The 16,363-nt window shown below is 52.7% G+C and overlaps 1 protein-coding gene across 3 annotated transcripts in view; it reads left to right on the top strand.

Annotated features, from left to right (window-relative positions):
- The window catches only part of LAMA5 (laminin subunit alpha 5), an 85,349-nt gene that overhangs the window by 41,639 nt on the left and 27,347 nt on the right, over window positions 1–16,363 (top strand). For 2 of the 3 annotated variants that reach the window (XM_039719155.1, XM_039719154.1), the window contains exons 7-23: window positions 3,318–3,433; window positions 4,669–4,787; window positions 5,564–5,654; window positions 5,792–5,926; window positions 6,332–6,394; window positions 7,530–7,670; window positions 8,039–8,176; window positions 8,406–8,540; window positions 9,001–9,135; window positions 10,573–10,710; window positions 10,874–10,926; window positions 11,092–11,191; window positions 11,804–11,856; window positions 12,262–12,367; window positions 13,321–13,420; window positions 13,575–13,731; window positions 15,322–15,460. In XM_039719155.1, the coding sequence (XP_039575089.1) occupies window positions 3,318–3,433; window positions 4,669–4,787; window positions 5,564–5,654; window positions 5,792–5,926; window positions 6,332–6,394; window positions 7,530–7,670; window positions 8,039–8,176; window positions 8,406–8,540; window positions 9,001–9,135; window positions 10,573–10,710; window positions 10,874–10,926; window positions 11,092–11,191; window positions 11,804–11,856; window positions 12,262–12,367; window positions 13,321–13,420; window positions 13,575–13,731; window positions 15,322–15,460 (1,919 nt within the window). Of the gene's footprint in view, window positions 1–3,317; window positions 3,434–4,668; window positions 4,788–5,563; window positions 5,655–5,791; window positions 5,927–6,331; window positions 6,395–7,529; window positions 7,671–8,038; window positions 8,177–8,405; window positions 8,541–9,000; window positions 9,136–10,572; window positions 10,711–10,873; window positions 10,927–11,091; window positions 11,192–11,803; window positions 11,857–12,261; window positions 12,368–13,320; window positions 13,421–13,574; window positions 13,732–15,321; window positions 15,461–15,731; window positions 15,862–16,363 lie in introns of all 3 variants that reach the window. The other variant, XM_039719156.1, reaches the window with a different exon arrangement.

Genomic DNA, 16,363 nt, shown 5'->3' with positions numbered 1-16,363 from the left:
GCTTGGGGGTATCTGTAATGCCACGTCAGCTGAGGCTCAGACACACTGACCCCTTGGGACACAGGCCCAGCTACCAGGAACTCATGTCTTCAGCAGTCTGTGTGGTGTGCCCTCTGCACATGTCCTGCCTCTTCAGAATCTGATGTGTGACAGCAGCTGGGCAGGGAAATGCAGATAAAAGGATGTGGATTGGCCTGACCTACTGAAAATCCCACAGTCTCAGCCTGTTGGGAGGGGGAGATCTCTGCTGTTGATTTTAACTTCTCTCTTCTGCACGTCCCCACGTTTCTTGTGCCTGTTGCTCAGAAAGGCAGGATGAGAATTTTGATAGAGGTGAGCTAGGAATCTTGGCAGAGATTTCAGGACGTGATGAAGCATGTCCATGAGCTGACTTCCTGGCCATCAGTGATAACATTCGGCCAACTTTGGAAAGTTTGTGTGGAGTGCCAAGCTGCAGAGGCTGCACATCCAGCTGTGTTGAGCTGGCAGCACATCTGGGCCCTGTGTGAGTGTTTGCAGGGACCTGTGGGCAGGTACAGCCTCCTCAAGGCTCTCTGCACTTCTCACAGCTTTCTCTCTTTGCCCTGAGCTGGAATGGGCTGAGTGAAGCAGAGGGAAGGAATGTTCTCCTGCTCAAAGGTGAACACCAGCAGGACGAGGCACAGCTCTTCTCTTGGCAAACCCTTGGAGCAGTGAGATCAGAATCCTCAGGAACTGGAGAACCCAGACAGGAGTTGTGTGTTAGCAGGCTGACTGAGCTAAGGAGAACCATACAAGGGTTCTGCATCTGTCTGATAAGAGCAGCTGTTTCTGTGGCTTCACTGCCCCATCACAGATGCCACAAAGAGAGGAGACAAGCAGAGTCCAGCTGCTCCTTCTGTGCCTGATGATGAAGGCAGCCACAAAGACAGCAGCAGCCTGGCTGGTCAGAAGCACATCCACAGATGAAGGATGCTTTCCCACTGCTGCATCCTGAATTCCAGCTTCCCGTTTGGAAGGCAAAGCACTGTGTGTGCCAGCAGATTTGTGCCATCTGTCAGGCTCTCTCTGCAGCTGTTTTTTTCTCCGTACAGTCAGAAACAGAGGAGGGGGCTTATTTTTTCCCCCTTGATTGTGCTCCTCAGATGTCCCAGCCAAATCCAGATGCTGTAGTGCTTGTGTGCTGCTCTCAGTTCTGCCACAGCTGCTCACTGGAAACTGTTTAGTCTCTGCTGTTGAGCATCAATTCCAGCGGGAGGACTGCGGTTTCATTTCTTACAGCAGGATGACCAGGAAATATGTGCTGTGTGGACACAGCCGCTCCCTCTTCTCCCTTGTATATACTCAGTCAATGAAACATGTAAATATTGTGGTGTATGCACATTTGTCTGTAATTCATTAGCAGCACAGACTGGGCACAAGGTGCAGTAAAGCTGTAATAGATGAGCTCTCTGAGAGGTCATCGCTAACTCTGAACAGCAGAGACTAAATAAATACCTCCTTCTCCCTCTGAAATGAGCATCTTTACTCATGCAGTGCCTTCTGCTTGCATTCTGGGAACTGAACCAGTTCTCTTCAAACATCTTGAGCCTTAAGGAGCGTGGGGTGTGTGGCTGGAGCCACGTCCTCCAGTCAGGGAGATGAACACTGCTCAGCAGGTTTATAAGTTCTCTGACTCAGTGACCATCTTTCTCCACACGCATGTACATGGATCTTAATCTTGATTCCAGCTGCTGCTGTGGAAAAAAACAATAAAATCTTGTTTCCTTGAAAGTGCTGAGTGGTGGTCAGCCAGGTGAGAGGTCTGTGGGTGGCTGCATTCCAGGGACATGGCCAAGGTTTGCCTCTCATTGAGACTCCCCCTTGGGTCTGCAAACCCTTGAAGAACTAAGTTCCTAGTGGATATTTCAGGGCTGTTTTCTGCCACTTAAGTTCCAGACAGGGGTTCGGTTTCATGCCTGGACTCTGCCAGCTACAGCCCAGCCTGTGAATGGGGGCAGGAATGGGGCATGGTGAGTGCTAGAGAACTGCCTGCAGCCAAATGTCCCGTGGCATCTGCAAGGGAAGGGCTGGCAGCAGCCCTGGCACCTTCTGCCTCTCAACCCCTCTGCCTGAAGCAGACATGCCGAGTCCGAGTCCTACTTGCATTCCCCAAAACTTTCAGATCATCCCCTTATTTTCATTAAAATGAGGTCACTTGTGCTGCTGCCTCTGTCTGGCAATTCACTATACATAGACTTGCAGGTCTTAAAATTACATGTAGGTGGAAACTGTGGCACTCATCTCACTGCAGAGTGTCTGCACTCCTACACTTCACCCTGAATGACTGCTCCTTTTGTTTCTAACGTTCTAAAAGAATTACATTTATTTTTAAACACACTGCTTTTGAATGGAAAAGCATTGGAGGAGGGAAGAGATGGGAGTGGCAGACTGGCCCTGAGGGGAAATGAGTAATTGCACAGATAAAAGCTGGAACATGCTGTATTATCCATAAGTCTAATACAACAGAAAGCATTTGTGTTGGATGGGAATGGCCCTGTGCTAAGTGGAGGCTTTGGGGCTGATGTCACTGACGTTAATGAATCACCCTGGTGGTGGGGCAGGGATCCATCGGGTGCCTGTTGAAATTCCTTGCCCTGTTGAGATTGTTTACCCAGCACAGCCCTGCCTGCAAAGCAGGAGGTGCAGTGCACAGGGAGCGTGGGGCCAGCATCCACTGAAATTCTTAATTCAAATTTCATGCCCTCCTCCCTGCAGCACAGTGTACCTGGAGGAGCAGACTGCACTTGTGTGGCACTATCCCTCTCCAGGCTCTGGGCTATCATTTTTTCCTTTCATGCTTCCCCTGCACAGTGATGGGGACATCTTTGTGTCCCTGCACCGTGCTACACTCTCTCAAATAATCAGCTTCAGCTCGGTTTCTACCACTGCCACCTCCAACCATTTCACATTTTATTCTCTGCAGAGCTGGCTAGGCAGTGGCACACGATTTTGGCTGATTTTCTAAAAATTTTGGCTGATATTTTTTTTTTTAAATCATGGCTGATTTTTCTCTTTTCCTTGTCTCCCTGTGAAGAAAAAAAGGAATTGTGGTGGAGGAGAAGAAAGGGACAGAATGCAGCTGGAATAGCGAAGTTTGGTGTTTGTCTCAGAAAAAAAATAAATCAGTTAAAAAGTTGAAAAAAAGCCTTAAAGCCACTTTTCCAGAACACTGAGATTAGCAAATACCACTCGTTCATGTACCAGATCAGTGACAGCGGGGTCACACAGCAGCTCCCCATCCCACACATCCCTGCCATCACCCCAACCTTGTCTGTGCCCCATTCCTGTCCCCGCAGGCTGCAGTGTGACTGCCAGCACAACACCTGTGGTGGCTCCTGTGACCGCTGCTGCCCCGGCTACAACCAGTTCCCCTGGAAGCCTGCCACCGCCGACAGCGCCAACGAGTGCCAGCGTAAGTGGGGCTGCCTTGGATTTGCAGACAAGGGGAGACATCAGTGGATCTGACTCCATGTTCTTAGAAGGCTAATTTATTATTTTATGATATGATATGAAAGAATGCTATGCTAAAACTATACTAAAGAATAGAGAAAGGATGCAGACAGAAGGCTTAACAAGAATGGTAATGGAAACTCATGACTCTCTTCCAGAGTCCCTGACACAGCTGGCTGTGGTTGTTCATTAAGTGAAAACAACCCACATGAAACCAATCATACAACCCACCTGTTGGGTAAACAGTCTCCAGACCACATTCCAAAACAGCAAAACATAGGAGAAGCAATCAGATAGTCATTGTTTTCATTTTTCTCTGAGGCTTCTCAGCTTCCCAGGAGAAGAAATCCTGGTGAAGGGATTTTTCAGGAAATAGGATGGTGACAGGGCTGGGCTTTCCCTTCCTGCCAGGCACAGCCCTGCTGCACTGCTGGGCTGGTGCTGAGTGGGACTGGGTGAGCTGGGGGCAGTGGCACAGCAGGGGCACTGTGCACAGCAGGTGCTGGTGTTCAGGTGAGGCTCATGCAGGGAGGTCTCTGAGGTTCCTGTGGGACTTTGGCTCTGCTTCCCTTCCAGCTCCTCCAGCATGTCCAAGACTTCATGCAGGCAGGTCTCGTTGCTCAATCCTGTCTGCAAGATGAATTAGGTTTGGATGTGTTTACATACAGGACATCTTTATTTGTCCAGAGAAACATATGGTCAGTGCCGACAGTGGAATTTCTGCTGTGCTGGGAGTGCAGAGCACAGAGCTGCACCAAACAATGTCTTAGGAACACAGGGTGGCAAAGGATCTTAAATCCTGGGAGTTTCTAAAGCCCCCTCACCTGGTGCTGGATTTTACAGCTCACCTCTGTCCAGGGTGGGATAAAAGAGGCAAGAATGCTGCTATCTAAACCAGGCTAGTCGAGGCCCCACAGTGTGGTGATTTTTTTCTCATCCATACACGCCTGCACATACTTTACTTGTGATTTTGTGCCCGCTGCACTCTCCTGGTTGCAGACCAGACTTTGTGAAGGAGTTGCTGCTTCTGTGCTTTTGAGCTAAAAGACTTCAGAGAGCTTGGTAGATCATGTAATCCCCCAGATGCACTCAAGCATCTTTCCTCACGGAAAAGCAACCCATCAAACCCAGGAGGGAGAGGTGGCACCTTGAAGGAGCTCTCATGGGTGGTTTATCTCCCTTCTCTCTGTGTTCCAGCCTGCAATTGCAATGGCCATGCCTATGACTGCTACTACGACCCGGAGGTGGAGCGACACAAAGCCAGCAGGACTCGTGAGGACAAGTTTGAAGGGGGAGGTGTTTGCATTGACTGCCAGGTAGGCCCGAAGAGCTTCTCTGGAAAAGGCTGTTGCAAATGTTGGTGTTTGTTTCTGCTGTCAGCCTGGAGTTCAGCCTCTTGGGAGCTCTCCACCAAGCCCCTCTGTTATCTAAATTAGGTCTCTGCCTGGAAATTTAGTCTCTTTGCTGTGGATTAAAGGAGTTTGCAGCAGTAATGAGAATAGCACTTGGGTTTCTAGGTGTTCCCTAGTAGCACCACTACCTCCTAAAGCTTTAGTTTGCTGCGATACCAGAATTGGGAGGGACAGGTTGCTACCCAGCACATTGTGTAATCCCTACCTAGTTCACAGTGCTCTGGCATCTCCCTGGATGTGTCTCTGCCCACCAAAATGCCAGTCTTCAGTCTCTGTGAAAGTGGGAAAGCTGCTCTTCCCTTCCCAAGATGATGGTGACTGTGACATGGTTAATTCATGCACTGTCATGAAGCTTCTGGCTGTGCTTCCTTGCTGGGAGGAAACAGATTGCTCCCATCCTTCAAGCACAAAATGGTCAGGACATTTTACCACCTGAAAGAAGTGAAATGGGCTCAAGGTCAGATATGAACCTGAAACTCACGCTGTGCTTATGGGAGGATAGAGTTGGCAGGAAGTGCTTTGTTCCCAAGTCGGTGTATGTGGAATTTTGAGCAGATTTAGGTCTTTGGTGTGCTGCTGCTCCTGAGCTGCTTCCTCTGTAACCTGTTAGTAAATCTGGCAGATGAGTGTGAATCCTGCAGGCAGAGGAACTGACGGCTCTCTAACCCACTGTCTTTCAGCACCACACCACTGGCATTAATTGTGAGAGGTGCATCCCTGGCTACTATCGATCCCCCGACCACCCCATCGACTCCCCTTACATCTGCTACCGTGAGTGTGGACTGCTCTGCAGTGACGTCCTGCTGCCCTTGCTGGCACTCGGGAGGGTTGGCCTGGGAGGTTTTCCTGCTGTAGGCACTCTGAGGCCTCAATCAGTGACACTGCTGGTGGCTTGTCCCTCTCTGCAGGCTGTAACTGTGAGTCTGACTTCACCGACGGCACCTGCGAGGACCTGACCGGGCGCTGCTACTGCAAGCCCAACTACACTGGGGAGCACTGCCACGCCTGTGCCGAGGGCTACCTCGACTTCCCCCACTGCTACCGTGAGTGGGGGTTCACTGCTGGGAGCCCACGCAGCTGTGGGAAGGGCCAGCAGCTCCAGCTGTGGCTCTTGGGATGTCCTTTCCCCGTGCCACGTGGCACTCCTGTCCCAGGAGTTCCTTCAGGTGGGCACAAGTCCACATTTGGCTTGGGTGGGAGCTGCACCAGAGCTGAGCTGCTCTGAACAGAGTCAACGGGAGCTTCCCATTTGGCTGGAGTTTCATCTCCCACTTTCATATGAAAGACAGGCTAAAAATGGTTTGTTGTTTAGTGGGACATCTGTCTTTTGTTCCACAATCCACATTTTTATTCATCCTGTCCAGCTCTGGGACTGTCAATGCCTGATATTCCATCAGGATTGCTCTGAGTGTGTGTGCTGACTTGTGCAATGTTCTTTCTCTGCACAGCCATTCCAGCTTTCTCTCACAACAGTACTGGAGAACAAGTGCTTCCTGCAGGACAGATAATAAGTAAGCAGTGCAATTTTCTTTGATGCTTTGTCAACGCTATCATATCTGTTACACCTCCCATCCAATGCAAGATCAGGTCTCCAGCTTGGGCACATACATTGTCTGGGGCAGCCCTGAGTGGTTTGAGAGAGTACAACCAGCAGCTGAGTTGGGGGAAAGGAAGTTTTATGATCCCCTTTTTACAGATGTGGAAACTCTAGCCTGTAGTGACAGTGTGATTTTTTTTCTGGGGTCCAGGCCATGTGGGGATGTCCCTTCTGCCCTCCCTGTGAGGAACCTCTCCCAGAGGTCATGGAGGGGCTGTGGCTGGGCTGGGACTCTGCTGTGGGGTTGTGCACAGGCAGCCACTCACCCTGTGTTGCTTCCTCTGTTGTTTAGAAAGCTCATCCATGCTCTCATCCCTGCTCCCCTCCACCTCCCTCCTCTCTCATGCTCACTCCTCTTGGGTCATCTACTCCCTTCTGCTTTTTTCTGTCTTTTCCCACCAAATCCTCCCCTGTCTCATGCTCCCCAGCACGCTCCAGATAACCTTTTCCTTCCTTCTGATATTTTGAAGTCTGTATCTTCCAGACAGGTTTTTTCTTTCCTGAGCTGGAATTTCTCACTTCCCTTCTCATTTCCTCACCTCCCCCTCCCTCTGCTTTTTGGATGATGTTTGTCCTTGCCTCTCCCAGCCCAGCACCCCACAACACTGCTGTTGGTGACAGCAGGGCTGGCTCAGAGCCTTGGCACTGCCTGCCTGGAACACCCTGCCCTGGAAGTGGGAAGGTGTCGGGTGCAGCTGAGCGTGGAGTGACCACGGAGAAAGCCCAGAGTTCACCCTGATGAGCCAAAGGCTCTGGTTATTCCCACACAGCACTGACTCAGCTCTGCCTGGGCTTGTGGAAGCAGCATTTGCCTGCCCTGTGTGCTGCCCTGCTGCCCACCCTGCACCTTCCCAGCAGCGTGGTGCTGAGGCCTCCCAGCCACCCCAGGAGCCAGGCGTGGGTTGGTTAAAGCATTCTTATCTGATAGGAAGGTTGTGGAAGCATTCCTGAGCAGTTGAGCTGCCTCAGGGCAGCTCCTGCGTGTCCTTGTGGGACCTCAGAGCTGGGCTGACAGCCGTGTATGGTGTCTGTTGTGTGTCCCCTTGCAGACTGCGACTGCTACGCGGGTGGGACAGAAGGCAACGCCTGTCGGAAGGACCCCCGCGTGGGGATGTGTGTGTGCAAGCCCAACTTCCAGGGGACACACTGTGACCAGTGTGCCCCAGGCCACTACGGGCCCAGCTGCCAGCGTGAGTACCCGTGGGCAGCGTCCCCAGGCTCGCCCTGCTGGGCTTCTCCCTCTTCTCCACCCATGCTGGGGAGGAGGAATCCCACAGCTCTGCTTCCAAGTGATAAATTCCCATGACTTCTGCACTTGGGCTGTTGTTTTCCACCCAGCCCTGACCTTTCCAGCATCCTCCCAAGCTGTGGGGGACTCTGGAGGAATTGGCTATGGACATGAGCTATGGGCCAGGCATGCTTGCTGTCAGCTCTGTTCCCCGTGCTTTCTCCAGCAACTGCTTTTCTACCCCAGAGGAACAGATGCTGTGGTTCCTTTCCTGAGAAGGCTAAAGACAAAAAAACCTGCTGATTGACTATTGCCCTTGTTGCTTTGCAGCCTGCCAGTGCTCTGGCCCTGGCCAGTACGATGGCACCTGTGACAGCGAGACAGGGCAGTGCCTGTGCCGCACAGGGTTTGAAGGGCACTCGTGTGACCAGTGTGCTCCAGGCTACTTCAACTACCCTCTGTGCCAGTGTGAGTATCTGTCCTTCCCAGGCCTGGGTGGGGGCACAGCCAGAGTCCTCTGGCAGGGGACTGAAGGACTGGAAGGTGGTTTTGGAGAATGTGTGCTGTGGGCAGAGACTGATGGTGTGAACGCTTAGAGCAGCACCTGATGCCTATCTGAGAACCCCAGGGAAAAGGCATTTTGCCATGAGCCCTGCCCCATGCTCCCAGCTCAGGGGGTGGTTTCTGTGTGTTGCAGTGTGTGGCTGCAGTGCTGTCGGGACGCTGCCAGGAGGCTGTGACTCTGCTGGGAATTGTTTCTGCAGAGCCGAGTTTGCTGGGCCCCGCTGTGAGCAGTGCAGCCCTGGCCACCACTCCTACCCCCACTGCTACGGTAAGCACCTGAACCCCAGCTCCTGCTGCTCTGAAGAACATAGGTGTCCTTGAAAAACTTTGGTCTTTGTCAATGTCAAATCTGTGTGGTTTGCACTGTGAGTTTGGCAGGCTTGTTTTGGGGGTCATGGATCATAGCAAAGCCTGGAAGACAAAGCAGTTTTTATCAGTCACACTTCCTCATCACGGCCCTGCTGTGACCTGGTGTCTCTGCCTTCCTTTCATGTGTGTCATTTTAGTGCATTAGCCTACTAAACTGCTGGGGAACATTGAATGGGCTATAAAGACCCCTCAGTGCATTTTCCTGGTATGGCAATGAAAATACTGCATGATTTGCCAAGGGATTAAGAAATTATTTTTTCTGATGGAAGTGGCTGATTCCTGGGGGGGGCTGAATGGTGGTTCAGACCAGCAGTGCTCGGCCACAGATCACAGGGATCATCAGAGTCCTGCTCTTACAGCTTGCTCCTGCGATTCCCGGGGTGCAGTGGACAACAACTGCAGCCCAGCGGGGCAGTGCCGGTGCCATGGGAATTTTGCAGGACACACCTGCAACCAGTGTGCCCTGGGCTTCTATGGATTCCCCAGCTGCACACGTGAGTAACACCTTACTGCTCTCTACAGCCACTCAGAGGAGGGTGTAGCCAGACTGAGACTGGTCTCTTCTGCCAAGTAACTAGATGAGGAGATGGTCCCAGGTTGCACTCTGGGAGGTTTAGGTTGGGTATTAGAAAATATTTCTTCACCAAAACATTGTCAATTATTGGTACAGGCTGCCCAGGGCAGTGGTGGAGTCTCCATCATTGGGAGGATTTAAAAATCATGTAGATGTGGCACTTGGGGACGTGGTTTGGTGGTGGGCTTGGGAGTGCTGGAGGAACAGTTAGGTGATGATCTTAGAGGTCTTTTCCAGCCTTAATGATTCTCTGATCCCACCCATTTCCCTGGGTCCTGCATCACTCCTGGACTATTGCTGCTGGTGCCAGGACTGAGCAACACCTGTGGCAGCCCCAAATGCTCTGACCAGCCTCCCCAGCCCTGAGCAGAGTGTCCCCATCTCCCTCCCTGTCAGCAGTCCCGACTAGAAGCCAGATGTACTCTTATGTCTCCCTGCAAGAATTTACTGCTCATTAAAAAGTAATCCGTGATACAATTTCCGTGAAGCAACAAAAGAGCATCATCACCCTCTTGCACAGTACTAAATGTGGACTCCTGAGCCTTGCCAGCTGGCAGAACTCTCCTCCCAAATGCTGATGCCGGCAGTATGCCTTTGAAGAGGCTGGAGGCAGAGATGAAATGGTCTCACAGGAGTTCAGTAGTCACTTTTTTTTTTTGGGCTCATAAAGCCATAGCCACATTGCAGAGCTGTGGAAGAACCACAGCAAGGAAAGAAAAGAACCACCTGATTTTTATATTTTTTTAAAATTTGTTGTTTCCTGAGCAGTCTTTAGCTGTTAGCCAGTGTGGGGGTGTCAGCCTAGAATGTCTCCTTTGGCAGGGGTTTGAGGTGTGCTGGCTGGGCAAGGAAGGCATGGGCAGCTCCCTGGCAGCTTGCTGACCTTTCCTGTGATAGGGCAGTGGCATCTCTGTGCATTCATGGGCAGCAGGTCTTGCAGAAGCTGTGGAGCCATTGCCCTGCCCTCACCCTGCTGCCCACATCCAGCATTCACAGGGCAGACCCTGATGGCCAAATGCTGCTCTGGAGTATTTGGGATTTTGAAGGGTCTGATGTGTCACTGACAACTGACTTTTAGGGAATGAAATCACACCCCTTCTCCTCAACCAAAACTTTTCCCTGCCTCTGAAGTACACGTAAGTGTATGTGAATGGCTGTGATAAGCATTGAGACTTCTATTGTTTTTCTTAAAAGATGGGGCGGTTTTAACCAAAAGCGAAGAATGAGAATTTTATTTATACATATTTATTTACACCAGCCACGCCTGGCTGCTTTTGGCGAAGGTCAGGCGGACAAAAGAGGCTGTTGCTGGGAAGCCCTGGAGGCCCCTCCAGCAGTTCTGTCCCCTCTCTTGCAGCTTGCCAGTGCTCCCGGGAGGGGTCCCTGCACGGCACCTGCGAGCAGGACACGGGGCAGTGCAGCTGCCGGCCGCGGGTGACGGGGCTGCGCTGTGACAGCTGCGTGCCCGGCGCCTACGGCTTCCCCCACTGCGAAGGTAGCCCCTTGTCCCTCATCTCCTGGCACACTCTGGTCTCTTGGGTGCTGTTAAATGCGTTTAGCATCCCCCAAAATGTTTGCAAGGGGAGAAATAACCCCAGTTAGGGACAGCTAAGGGGTGGCAAGTGCAGTAAATGTGTTCTTTTACTCCTCTTTTCTAGTGGGCTCCTGTAACCCAGCAGGGTTGGAGACTGCAGATCCCTCGCTGGCCCCAGTGAGTATGAAATGAACCTGCCACAACCCCTGCAGGTCCTTTTGTGTGATCTACTTTGTCTCCTTTTGGACCAAGTCCTTAAGCTCAGCCAGAGCAGCAGACCCCACGTTCAAACACTGTGCTGCAGATTCTCACCTGTTCCTTTCTCCCCCTGCCTTTCCCCAGGGCTCCTGTGCATGTCGGGCATACGTGGAAGGCCCAGCTTGTGACAGATGCAAGCCTGGATACTGGAACCTGACTCCAGAGAACCCCTATGGCTGCCTGAGTAAGGAAATGGCATTTGCATTTGCACAGCCTGCAAAATCCCCTCCATGGTGCAGGAGCCAAACCCAAGCCAGTGAGCACCAGGAGGAGTGGAAGTGATGGCCTTCCTTCCATCTTCACCCAGCTCTGACACAGAAGTGATGTGTCAGAGCTCTGGAGTCCTCTGGGTAACCCTCACATGGAAAGGGGGAAGGCCAGATCCTCCTTCCTTCCATCTTCACCCAGCTCTGACACAGAAGTGATGTGTCAGAGCTGGAGTCCTCTGGGTAACCCTCATGTGGAAAGGGGAAAGGCCAGAGCCTGGAGCTTTTGGCTTGGGGTGAAACATAGGGCTCATGCAATGAGTTATGCCATTCTCAGCCCTCCCTACAGACACCTAATTTTTCATGGCCAAATATGGAGAAAAGGCAGATGTCTTTGGTAGCTGCATCCTCAACAGTAGCTGACCAAAATGAAATCTGAGCTCTTGTGCAGGACTACCTTCTACCTGACCAGTTCCTGGCTCCTCTTACCCCAGCCAGTGTCCTCTGGTGTGGTGGGTGCTGACCCCATCAGGCTTCTTCTCAGGGGCTGATTGACCTTCTGGCTTTCTTGTTCATCTCCCTCTCCTCAGGCTGCAAGTGTGACACCAAGGGCACCATCAGTGGAATCGCAGAGTGCCGGCAGGTGGGTTTGTTCTCTGCTCCCAGGTTCCTCTGATGTGCTGTGTTGGGAGTGTTCAGCTCTGTCTGTCCCAGCAGCTGCTGGAGAGGCCCCAACACTGAGCTCTCAGCGCTTGCACCACAATCTGGGCTTGCATGAGAATGTGGGATTAAGACCTGTCATAAATTAGGCACCTAAATATTTCTGGGTCTGTCCCAGGATGCCTGGATTTTTGTTTGCCTGCATTGTTGGGTAATTTAAGTTATCTGGCCCTTATCTGGCCCACCCACGCGCAGGAAGCCATGTGGAGCATGAATCTCAGACTGCTGCTCCTGCAGTGTCTCAGACCAGATCCCAAATAACTGAGGAACAGCTTAGCCATGACAAGCAGCAGGAGGGAATGAGTTTCCATGCCTGCCTCTCTCCCAGGGCGATGGGCAGTGTTTCTGCAAAGCCAACGTGTGTGGGCAGTTCTGCTCGGCCTGCAAGGACGGCTACTTCAACATGGAGAACGCAAATTACTTTGGCTGCCAAGGTGAGCCCCTTCTGTGGTGTGTTTGGGGAGTGAGGGGGCCACAAGAACTGACCCCATTGCACAGACTGACTGGTTGGTGACCTTGGAGAAAAGGGGCAAGAGATGTCCCACCTTCTGTTTTGAGTCATCATTTTTGGGGTGATGCGGTTAAGTGCATCACCCCAAATGTGGTAGTGCTGGATTGATGGTCAGAATTCAAAGATCTTTTGATCTTTTTGTCCCTTCCAGCCTTGGCTCTATGATTCTATAACACAGCCCAGAGCATGGGAATTACTGTGGCTCTGCAGACCTGAGGTCGTGCTTCTCTGCTATTGCACACAGGTCTGTCAGGCTGGGGAGCAAACAGCCAGGTGAGGTGCCCCTTTTTGGGTACCATAAACTGGTGTGTTTGAACCACTGGCCACATCCTTGCAGCAATGCCCCTTCCTCCTGCTGGGAGAGGGTGGGCATGGATACGTGGGGTTGGCCACTCTCCACCCTGTGAATGGGAAGAGGTAAAGGAGGAGATCCCACTCTCCCCTGTGCCCATGGGAGGAGGTAAAGGAGATCCCACTCTCCCCTGTGCCCATGGGAAGAGGTAAAGGAGATCCCACTCTCCCCCATGCCCATGGGAAGAGATAAAGGAGATCCCACTCTCCCCCATGCCCATGGGAAGAGGTAAAGGAGGGGATGGGCTGCTCTGGGCCGTCCGTAGCAGTGCTGGCACGGCTGGTGGCAGGGCTGCAGCGCTGGCCGTGAGGGTTTGCAGACCTTGTTCCAGCAGCCGCCTGGAAATAGCTCCGCGCTGAGGTGGACGACGAGTCCATCCAAGTGGGGCCGGGGCCAAATATGAAAACGGATACAATGGAATAAAAATAGTGGCCCCAGGCTCCCCGCCCGCTGGGATGAGCCTTTGATTAGCGACCAGGAGCTCGTTAGCACGGCGGGAATGTAAACAGGCTCTTCCTGCTCAGGCTGCCGGTGCGACGTCGGCGGGGCCCTGGGACCGTCCTGCGAGGCGCGGAGCGGAGCCTGTCGCTGCCGGCAGAGCACACGCGGCCCCACCTGCACCCAGTAAGCTGCACCTTGGCATGCTCTACCTCCCGCGTGTCCTCTGCCACCACGGGGATGGGGACCTCATCGCCCGGGCTGCTGTCACATCAGCCTGGCCGAGGTGTCCTGCTGGCACTGGGCAGCCCCGCAGGTAACGATGTTCTCTCTTCCCCAGACCAGCGCAGGATCATTATTTCCCTGACCTTCACCACTTGAAATTCGAGCTGGAGGAAGGCACCACGCCGTCCGGCCGGGCTGTGCGCTTTGGCTACAACCCCTTGGAGTTTGAGGGCTTCAGCTGGCGAGGCTATGCACAGATGTCCTCCATCCAGGTACGCCTGCTGGCTGCAGCCCAGCCCGGCTCCCCGCGGGGAGGATGTGGCCGGTGGAGGACTGATGTGCTTTTGGCACACATCTTCCACCCCAAGTGCTCCTGAAACCCCCAAAGTCACAGGATGGCCAACATAAACAGCACAGTGTATATATAGCCTGTTTGTGCAGATACTTCCTGTAGTGCTGGGGGTGGCATAGACTGATGAGGGGAAAGATCCTAAACTGGGAATCCCATGACATCCTAGTCTATTTAGACAAAGGTGGTAGCATGGTGATTACTTACAGGGATGTCTATAAACACTGTCTCTCGGTTTCCTTGTCCTCTTTCAACTAACTCTGCATAACCTTTCCTCCCTTTTCCAAAAATAAGTATCTCCTCCTCAGCTGCCATGTTCAGCTTGGACCTCCTGTTACCCTTCAGCCTTTGCCCTTGCTGTGAGCTGGTTTGCTGTAACAATGGTTTATGCTAACCTGGAGTTGTGTAAGCCCTAGAAGTGAAGCTGTTTCTTCTGTTGACTCTTTTTCTCTCCTTGGTGTTTTCTTCTGCATGGCCTCTGCGAAGTGTGTGCACGTTTGGGGATGGAGTACAGGGCAGTGATTCTCTGGCAGTCTTGTTCCATGTAAGATGCTCCTTACTCTGGTGCATGTACTTTGAGTTTTCTTCACATTTTTGTGCTTAGGTGAAATAACAGAGGGGCTGTTTCCCACCAAATTTTAGGTAGGAGTTAAGCAGTGAACTCCTGTAGGGCTCCCTTGAGAAAATCCCAGCCTTAAAGCTTAAGGATGGAGCTCATGCTCAGGTTCATAGCTGCAGTGTTGCATTGGTGTTTGAGCTAGAAATGGACCTTGATAGAAGGGCTGACACGTGGCTTTCATCTGGGAGGTCTCACCTGTAATTTGTTATCATCAAAACCCTTCCAGTTTGCTCTCCATGGGAAGATGGTGAGCTTTGGAGCTTTGGAGAGCACAGCCCTCAATAAAGCCTCCCTGGGCAGGAGATTATTTAAGCCTAAGATCTTTGAAATGGGTCAGACCTGAGCATCTCCTTAGCTGGGGTCTTGCCAAGCAGTGTCCAGGCAGGAGGAGAGCAGATGTGCCATCAGTTGCATGGTCTGTTGGCCCTGCTGGTCCTTAGCCCTGCACATTCCTGAGGCACCAGCTCAATTCCCAGCCTCAGCTGTAGGCAGCTGGGCAGAGCCCCATCAGTACAAGGGCAGGAGTTTGGTACCTGGTGGCTGGTTGCAGCGCACTGATAACAAAAGCAACAACTTCCTATAACCTTCCTATGTAATTGTGTGTGCCCCAGGACACCCTGCTGGGCCACAGCACCCTCCAGGTGTGGTCACAGCCTTCCCACCCCCTTCCACAGGCAGGCTGCTCCCTCGGTGGCTGTCCCCAGGTGTCCCCAGAGCGAGGGGCAGTGTCACGAGGTGCTGTGAGCAGTAGGGTCCGCGTGCTTGTCTCCTCCTCGCGCTGTGGCATGTTGCTTTGGGAGCAGTGAGCCGAGGGCTGCGCTTGGGCTGGCAGAGAGGGTGGTGGAGGTAACTGAAGGTGTGCTCTGCTTCTCTCCCCTCTCTCTCTCCCACCAGCCCAAGGTAGTGGTGACTGTCAATGTGACCTCCCCCGACCTCTTCCGCCTCGTCTTCCGCTACGTCAGCCGGGGGCCCGCCAGTGTGGAAGGGAGGGTCTCGGTCCTTGAGGAAGGAAAGTTTAATGTTTGTGCCAACTGTAAGTGCATTTTTCACTTCTAGACTAACTCAGAGCGTCCCACGCTGCGACACTGCTCCTCTGCCCCTTCTCCTGGCCCGAGGTGTGTCTGTCCCGAGTGTGCCCGTGTCAGGTGTGCCCAGAGCCGTGCCTGGGCTGGCGAGGGAGGGGGAAGAGAGGCAGGCAGGCAGGCAGGTAGGGCAGGCGGGTCAGGCCCTCCCCAGAGAGGGTGGGCGCTCAGGAGCTGCCCCCCCAGTGATGTGTGCCCCGTGTGCTCTTTTGCTTTTTGCAGAATAAAATCAGAGTCACTGTAGACGTGAAGGAGGCAGAGCTCTATCTGTTCCATGTCATCCTGAGGTATATTAATTCAGGAGGGGCCACTGTGTATGGCAAAATTACAGCTTATCAGCCACGAAGGAGAGGTAAGGATCCCAGACTGCTCTGCTTCCCTGTGCCATCGCCACCTCCTCCCCATCCCAGGCAGCCTTCTGCATCATCCTTTCCAGAAGACGCTTCCATATGGCTTTACCCATTAGTCCTGCTCTCCCAGTTGAAAGGCTGATTTGAGTTTGCAGCCCCCTTTATTTACCAAAGCAGCAGCAAGGTGGGCCCAGCCCTGGGGCTGCACTGAGTGAGGACTGATACCAGCCAGGCTGGTGGGAGACAAAGCTGTTGTACAATTCCATGCAACCTTTCCAGCACAGGAAAAGATCACCCCAGTGCCCCAGGCAAAGCTGAGCTGACTTTCCACAAAAGCAGAATGGGCCAGGAGCTGGGAAGTGGATCCAGTCTTTGGCAGCTGGATGTGGTTTTATTTACCAGATGCCCTGACGTGGCAGTCCTGCCTTTCCCGTGTGCTTCTCCCAAACCAGGCTGCTGGTTTCACACGTGGTGTGGGGCTTGGAAGTGCCGTGGAATTACACA

Source organism: Passer montanus, unplaced genomic scaffold (assembly GCF_014805655.1).
Source record: "Passer montanus isolate IOZ18808 unplaced genomic scaffold, ASM1480565v1 scaffold41, whole genome shotgun sequence".
NCBI classification, from domain to species: Eukaryota; Metazoa; Chordata; class Aves; order Passeriformes; family Passeridae; genus Passer; species Passer montanus.
The sequence above is the reverse complement of the archived record's forward strand: the minus strand, read 5'-3'. Positions and strand labels throughout refer to the sequence as shown.